At 37.6% G+C, this 8313-nt stretch overlaps 1 protein-coding gene across 1 annotated transcript; it reads right to left on the bottom strand.

The window, feature by feature from the left end:
• Positions 1-2156: 2156 nt before the first annotated feature.
• Positions 2157-4293, bottom strand: LOC114719613 (protein NRT1/ PTR FAMILY 5.4-like). The gene is made up of 3 exons (XM_028905125.1): positions 4218-4293; positions 3886-4100; positions 2157-3542 (listed from the first exon to the last, which is right to left on the bottom strand). The coding sequence occupies exons 1-3, from the start codon at positions 4291-4293 to the stop codon at positions 2157-2159; spliced, it is 1677 nt and encodes a 558-aa protein (XP_028760958.1).
• Positions 4294-8313: the final 4020 nt, after the last annotated feature.

Here is an 8313-nt window from a genome sequence, read left to right as displayed (position 1 = left end):
TGATCAAAATAATCTTCTAAAGTTGGCTCTTGTACGGCTGTGCCTAACGCAGTCAGGACCATAGCGAAAATAAACGAGCTGAGATCCAAAGTCTGGGCGCCAAAATTGATGATGCCTCTGTCGTTAAAGCACTCAATTAAACTAAGTCCTAATTGATTTGTAGTTTAGAATCGACCTAGGTCATTACTTCCAAGGAGCAAGTTATGGGTTTCTTCAGGTAAAAATTTAGGTGATAAAAAAAATGCGATAAATTGGACCTAAACTAAAATGCAAAATTCTAATTCTAAATGCAAGATGCAAGCATCCTAAAATCTATATGAAAATTAAATTAAATTAAATAAATGCAATGCAATTTTTGGGGGGATTTTTTTTTGGAAAAAATAATAAATAAGGAAAGTTGACTAAAGAGCAAAGAAAAATAACAAGTAAAAATTGAGAAGTTTCTCTTCAAGTAAGGTAGAGGGAACAACTTATGATTTGTATGGATTTAACCTTTATAACCTTAATCAGTTAATTAGACCAAAGGAAAGTGATAAGAGAGTGGAATTAATAAGTCTAATTGCCTACTTGAAACTAAAGGAACCCTCAACTTCAAAAACCCTTAAATCATTAGAGAACTCATAACAGCATAAGGTTGGTTAATTAAGCTTATTAAAACCAATGAAGATAACTTTCTCTTTTTCTCGCCCCTAAGAAAATGGAGAGAAAGAGGGAAAACAAAAATGGTGAGGAGAATTTGACCAAATATTATATATCTTCCTCTCAGTAAAACTAAATTTCATTCCATTTCCAGAGATAGAAGATAAGAGACTCCAATATTATAACACTTTAGAAATAGCAAAACCAATCAACCAAAACGCAAAATTTCATAGGGTGTTTGGATAAGAACACTACCATGGTTTCATAAGTATATTACGGTACATGAAGTAAATATGTTGAGGAGCTTGTCTCGATTTGCAGAAAAGTGCTTCTGAAAAATAGTTCTAGGATCAAGCTGCAAGATTTTACAGATTGTCACAGACAACAAGAATGGCCGTTGAAACGCCCATGCCCATCTTCAATTCTCCACCTCAACGTCTAATTTGGTCAAATTCCCCTCACCATTTTTGTTTTCCCTCTTTCTCTCCATTTTCTCAGGGGCGAGAAAAAGAGGAAGACCTGGCAATACCAGTGTAACCAAACCTCTCACAGGGGAACATCCTTTGGTACATTGCAATTAGCGTGCATCACCGTCGACTTTTCCTCCGCATATTGTTCTGGAGCTTCTATCATTTGCCAACAAATTTTGTTGTGAGGAGATGAAGTCTGCTTGCGATGTTCATTTAGCATCTCTGGTTTGTGACATGGAGGATGCCATGTTGTTGATTGAATATCGATTAGAGGGGACGGCGCATATTCTAGTGGCAGTCCAAATTAATGTTGTGAGAATATTTTGCGGTCCTTAATTAAATATAAGACCCAATTGAATATTTTGAAAAAAATTAAAAAAGTTAAAAAATTACTACCTTCAATCCTTAATATAAGACTCAAATAACTAATTTAAGAAGATTAAGAAAACTAAAAATTACTTAATTATAGCATGTGTTACAAGACCTTTCTCAAATACTTATGTGTATGATTAGACTACATATCGGTTCATAAATCAAGCAAATTAGTTCGGAAAAAAAAAAACCACAAGTATAAATATTTAAAGAAATTTATTTATCTTTCTTAATTTTTTCAAATTAATTAGTTGGGTCCAATATTAAGGTCAGAAGCTAGTACTTAATTATAAAATGTTACATGATCTCTTTGTAATACATATGTGTATCTAAATTATAATCAGTTCTAAGTAAGACAAATTAGTTTAGAGAAATATGATAAATATAATATTTTAAAGTAAATTATTTAACTTTCTTAATTTCCTCCAAATTATTCAAGTGAGTTTTATGTTATTTGCGGAATAATCTTAGGATATAAGCTATACACACACTACTGACTCAGGTAAACAAGTAGTTCATCTATAAATTACACTGCGTGACGTGCACATTCCAACAAATTAAAGAGCATCAAAACCAATGTAAATAATAAATTAGCAGCTAGCTCTAACAAATAGAAATTTATTGCACTACGAGTTACTTTAATTTACAGCTGAACTGATCTGAGAACACGACTAACTATTCATCCATCCTCTCAATAGTCTCTTGGATGGTTTCTGCTGGAACTGCAACTCGGCGTCTCTGGAACTTGAACTTGGCATAGAATATATAAATCCCAAGGTACACGAAACTTAGTGATGCCAATACTAGAAAATAGTTATCCAGGCGACTATGGTTTATTTCGTCCTTGATCCATTTGTGAAATACTGATGCAAATAGAATGCTGGAGAATTTCCCAATCCCCAGCAACATTTCAATGCACGGTTCCACAAAGTTTTTCATTGACTCAGGGTACAAACGATCACTCAGGAAATTCTCAAACCCACCCTCTGCAAATCCTTCCATTAGCCCTAGCAAGAAATACTGTGGAGTTAAAATCATGATGCTTATGGGAATCTCATCGTCTGGTTTTTTTAGAAACCTAATCAAAGACAGCCTACGACATTCCACTTGCCAAGCGGCAATACAGCAAAGTACTGAGCAAAACATCCCAACAGCCATACTCCAAAGTGGTCTCACCACTTTATATCTTGATTGGATTATTCGGACCACAAAAGTAACAAGAGATTTGATCGCAAAGAAAACCATGATAGGAACATCGAAACCGCCAATGGAATAAGAACTCAAGGTCCTTGCTTGCAGAACAAAGTAAGTGTTACCAGAAGTAGAAACCAAGTTGTATGAGAAGAGGGTAACCACCAGGGGAATTATAAGACAAAAGTTCTTGACATCTCTCACTTGCACGACCGTACAAACCTCTTCTTTTCTGACTTTCTCTTCATCATCGGAGTTGTTCATCATAGCAGCCCTGTCCAAGAACAACGAAAATGATGGATGACGTGGCAACAAGTGAACCTCACCATTTTCTGTCCGATAAAAGAAATCTTCTGATGAAGCATCGTCTGAATCTTCATTGTTATAGTCCTGTTTTGAAGATGGGTATGACAGTCTGCGATTCTTAATGGCTGCTTTAAAGACCCTATAAGGGATAGTGAGAGGGCTTTCTGATGGTTTTTCTTCAGGATAATAGCAGAAAATGCCGATGATAAACAGTAAACACGTAGCTCCCATAACGATAGACGAAATTTCAAAATTTTCCCCCCAATGATCTGAGCTTAAGAAGAAGGAAGCTATAACGGAACCGATAATGGAAGCAGTAGACCACCAAAGATTAGTAGCTGCGCTGTCATTTTTACCTGATCTTTCCTTCTCTTGTGATGATTCCTTATCTTCTCCTTCGTTCTTTTCAGTACAATTTTTCTTTACTTTTTCCCTCAGTTGATAATCAAAAAAATCTCTTAAAGTTGGCTCTTTTCCAGCCGTGCCTAATGCAATGAGTACTATTGCGAAAATCAGAGTAACGATATCCAGGTGTGATGCGCGAATCCATAGTAGCACCAACCCCTGCAATTAAAAATAATACCTTCTTTCGTTTCATCTTGTGAATTTTAAATTTTATATTGGTACTCTTTCAATAAATAATTAATAAAAATAGGATGATGATCGTGAATAATAAACATATATACCAAAAGTGAGTCAACTCGAAAGATGTTCAATTTTATATGTATAGTCACTTAATCATTTCATGTTGTATTTCAAGACCATAAGTAAGCTGTTAGCAAATAATCACAGCTATAAATTATCAACTCATGTTTCATGAACTGGAAGCTTTCAACAAAACAAGCCTTAACATGAGTTAATATATTTAAAGTTGCTCGCTATAGCTAGTAAGTTTATGATAACTAACCATAGTAAAGGATCCAGTGCAGAAGATAATGGCCTTGAAGCGACCTATGTAAGCCTCTGAGACATGTATAACAGCAACTTTTAACACAGCCGATAATCCCTCTAAAAAACTCTTAACCATAATCGCTTTCCATAGATTATACTTTTCATCTCCAAGGAAATCCGCGAAAACGTCCACCACCCCATTGCTTACCAATGCATGGCTGAGAACTAAACCTGAATATTAGAAATAAACCCTTAAAGAGTGGGTGCGGAACGAAAGCAAATTAAAAAAGAAAAGAAGTTAACTAATGGCGAGAGAGTTTAATCTGGAGACAGAGAAATTGATGTTACCCCAGATGAAGATGACAGTCTTGGAGAGGACAAAACCATTGCGGAGCATTTGCAGGATAGCTGTGATGATAATCATCGTAGTAAATATGAACAGGCGATTAGCAAGTAACAGGAGCAAAGAGCTATAGAGACGAATTGAAGCTTAGGTCTTTCAATGTGGGAAGCGCGCGCGCGCATATATTTGTGCAAACTAAAATGACAAACAAAAACGTGCATGTATGGGAGCTTATATATGTGTGTTATAATGGAACGTGTCTATAGTTTAGTAAGTAAGAACAGAGAAGGAGGAAAGAGGTGGAGACGAAGCTTCTTCACGATGCATGAAGCTTATAGCTTCACTGTGCACGAACATGGACTTTATACGACCAACTTCATGTTTTGCAATTTGAACTTGGCTATAGCAAAAGTATCATGCAACTAATAACAAGACAGGAGCTTGTACGTTTCGATATAACTGAACGTGTCGGCAGCGGTTTTCCCAATGTCAATCCGAGTATATATATGCGACAAAATATGGCAACTTTTGCTTCAACTTTTTAGCTATCTACATTACCTTTTTTCCTTCTTTCCAGGTGTTTTGACTCCAAAACACTCCTAAAATCTGAAACACCGTCCTCGCTGAGTGATGCACCATTCATTCATTCCAGTGCTTCACATGCAAACTAAAGTAAGGAAACTTTCACGGAGTTTTCCCAAGACTGCACTGTTCCGCCCCCCGGGCCCCCCCTTTAATTGCCGAAATCTAAACACAAGGAATCTCTGAATATGAGTTTTCTCAACTTCCCTTTTATTGCACATTTATAGGGATCAAAACTTAAATGAACCAAATTAAATTTTGTTAAAACTTAAAAGTACGAATCAAAAAATCCCCCGAATTTCCCCCAAATTTTAGAGAAAAATTGGGGAGTAGGCCCCAACCTGGTTCAATAATTCTCGACAACTATAATCATTCTTTAATGGCACATGTATGCAAAATATATCTTAAATTATGTGCAAAATTTTTTGTAAGAAAATGGGCCAGTCCACCCTTGGTGGATTGGACCCAAGTCCATTATCATTCGGGGTCCTAGTGTGAATAGCAAGATTTATGGGTCTTTAACTGTAATTTTTTCCATTTTATATGATTTGCAAAAAAGGAGGGAACGGTTGCAGGTGGGAGGACACAGTTTTTTATTTGAAAAAAAGGGGGAGTTAAAAAACTATTTTATCCGAAGAAAAAGGGCCAGTATGTGTAATCATTTTTTCGTGCTCTAGACCCCCTTCTCCTCTCTCAGTTCACTCTTCCTCATCTTTCCTTGCTCCAGTGTATTTGCTGTGTCTCCCAAATCCGACTCCATCACCGTGATCGGACCTCCGCGTGGCAACCTGACTTTATTGCAGACTCCAGGTATGCTCGAAATACTTCATTGGCATCAGAGCTCAGGTTTTTTTTTCCTTTTCTTCTTCCGCTGCCCGAGTTCTTATGCATCTTCGTTTTTACGGTTTAGACTCCAGTACAACTAAAGTGATTTGCTCTCATATATTAAGCAAATCCTCTCTTATATTCAGTATAGTAATTGTCTATGGTGTATTTAGATAATTTAGTGTTGTTTTTCTGAGTTACTCATTGCTTCTAAGGCTTCGGTTATCATAAATTTGTGTCTCCAATTATTGTATGTTACTATTCTGTATGGGAGATGACTGAAAACAATAAAAAACATCCGAAAAACGGTAAAGACGTAGGTTTGGAAGCATGAAACTCATAATTTAAGAGACCTGTTTTCGCACAGTGAAGGCTTTCGTTTTTGGGTGTCTGAAAAATGAAGGTTTTAGGCTTCAAAAATTATCCCATTGCGTAGAGCTCGGAAAAACGAAGAAAATGACACCAAGAACGCGAAGAACGGACGTCGGACAGAGGAGATATGGGGGAGAGAATATTCCGGGTCCGACGGACCTGACCCGCGAAGGAATCCGGGCAGGTCAGACCCAACTGGAGGTTGAAGACAACCTCCAGCTCCCAAACGACGTCGTTTTGACGTCGTCCAAAAAAAAAACGGGGGGCGGCTGAGTCGGTTGGGCTGGCTTGGTCCGGATCCGGATAGGACCGGACCAAGCCCAACCCGTAAAAAAAAAAGAAAAATAATAATAATAACCTTTAAAATTTTTTTAAAAATTAAATTAATCTTTTTTTTTTGTGCTAGAATTGCCATGTGGAGCGTTCCGCCACGTGGCACACCTCTTCGACACGTGGACACCACCACCTGACAGGTGGTGGCGCGTGGAGGCCGCCAGCACGGGGTGTGTCCTCAGCGGCCGGCTCCATGGTGGCGCGTGACGTACACGCGCTGACAGCGAGAGTGTGCGAAGATTTTTTTTTTAAATTTTTCGCTAATTCTTCCTTCTAGGGGCGCGTGTAGGCGCGTGAATGGTCCAATTGGGGTGTGGTTTGTCTCTAAAAATCCCTAAAATTAGGATCTTCATTTTAATATATAATTTGATAATTTTAGAGGCAATTTAGGATCCATTTATGAGTATTTTAGTGCATTTTCTGGTGTTTTAATGTGGATAAAAATTCCAGAATATTCAAAATAATTTATATTATTTTGTTCTAGGTGAAAATGGAGCAAGAGGCTTCTAGTAGCACTGAAAATACCGATCATGGTTCATTGAAATATTCATTCTTAGGTGATGGAATTCCAGGATATGAACCTGAGGATGAGGATCCTGAGGAGGACCTTGAAGAGGTTCCTCAAGAAGACCCAGAGGAGTTAGTGGATTCCGGACCTGAGTCGGAAACTATGTTCCCCACTGAACCCCTCCCTATCGCACCTCAATTAGTCTATAAAGATTCATGGGATCTCCCTAATGAAATTGAAGTTGAGGAAGGAAAAGAGGTGAACCAACCTTTGACCCCCGCATTAGCTATGAGTATAGTTGAGACATATGCAGCAAAACTGACAAATATAAAAGGAATCAATGGTGTGCTCGCTAGCTACGTCCATTACATGACCGATAAGAAGAATACCGAATTCTACCTTAGAGTCATAATGGAGTACATAAGAGCAATAAGAGTTAAAGGTGGACCTAAAGGCAAACCCATAAGAAAGTCTTACTGGATTTGGGCCATAGAGCTAGTGTCCTCCTTTATGAACAAAACGCGCAAACTTAGAAGCCTAAGAAAAGCAATGCTTGATTACATTTATGTTCATATCAAATGATATAATATTTGTATTCGCCTTAAATTTGTGGTTTCATGCATTGTAAACAGACTAAGTATGTTATTTCATTTAATGAAATTACTTGAATTATTGTTGTATGATTATTTATGAATATCATATGTATGCCTTTTATAAGTGGGAGCTTTTAGAAGATAAGACTTCTAAAGGTTACATTTTTGAAGTGCTTATATAGTATTCTTGATAGAATATAATGATAATTGCTAGTATCTATGTGATGGGAGGTACAAACTTATTCTCCTGATCATAGATCTTTTAATTTCATTATTTACTGATCGAGATAATATAGGCACATTACATTGTATACTTCATTGTGCTATATAACTGAAATGTTCTTCGGTTCGGTTCTCTTTTAAGAGAACATAGATTAATGTGAGATAGATTTGTCACAGAACTAAGAATGGCAACCAAGAACATAATTGCTGAATTGAACAAGGGAGAAAAGCTTAACGGGGACAACTGGGACATCTGGCACCGAAAGGTCCAGTATATTCTAGAGGAACAGGATGCGATAGAGCCTCTCACCACTGCTATGGTTGAACCTGAGGCTGGCAACACAAACCAGCACAGGAGAGACCAAGAGGCATATCTAACCTGGAAAAAGAAGAATAGCATAGCAAGAATCACGCTTTTGAGCTCCATGGCTGATGACCTAATGTGTGAGTTTGAGTCGCACAAAACTGCACAGGCCATGTGGATATCATTGAAGGATAAGTTTGGCGGAGTCTCTAGACCAAGCTTAGAAGGTTGACGATTAAGTTCGATACCTATAAGCTCAAGCCAAACAATCCTATGAAGCAACATCTGAGAGAGATGGCCAATATGATCCGGGAACTGAAGGAAGCTGGACATAATCTGTCTGATGAGCAGCAAGTGCAGGC

This window comes from Neltuma alba, unplaced genomic scaffold (assembly GCF_004799145.2).
Source record: "Neltuma alba isolate B1F8T4 unplaced genomic scaffold, ASM479914v2 tig00011927_pilon, whole genome shotgun sequence".
Lineage (NCBI taxonomy): Eukaryota > Viridiplantae > Streptophyta > Magnoliopsida > Fabales > Fabaceae > Neltuma > Neltuma alba.
Note: the sequence above shows the minus strand (reverse complement) of the source record. Positions and strands in the feature narration are given on the sequence as shown.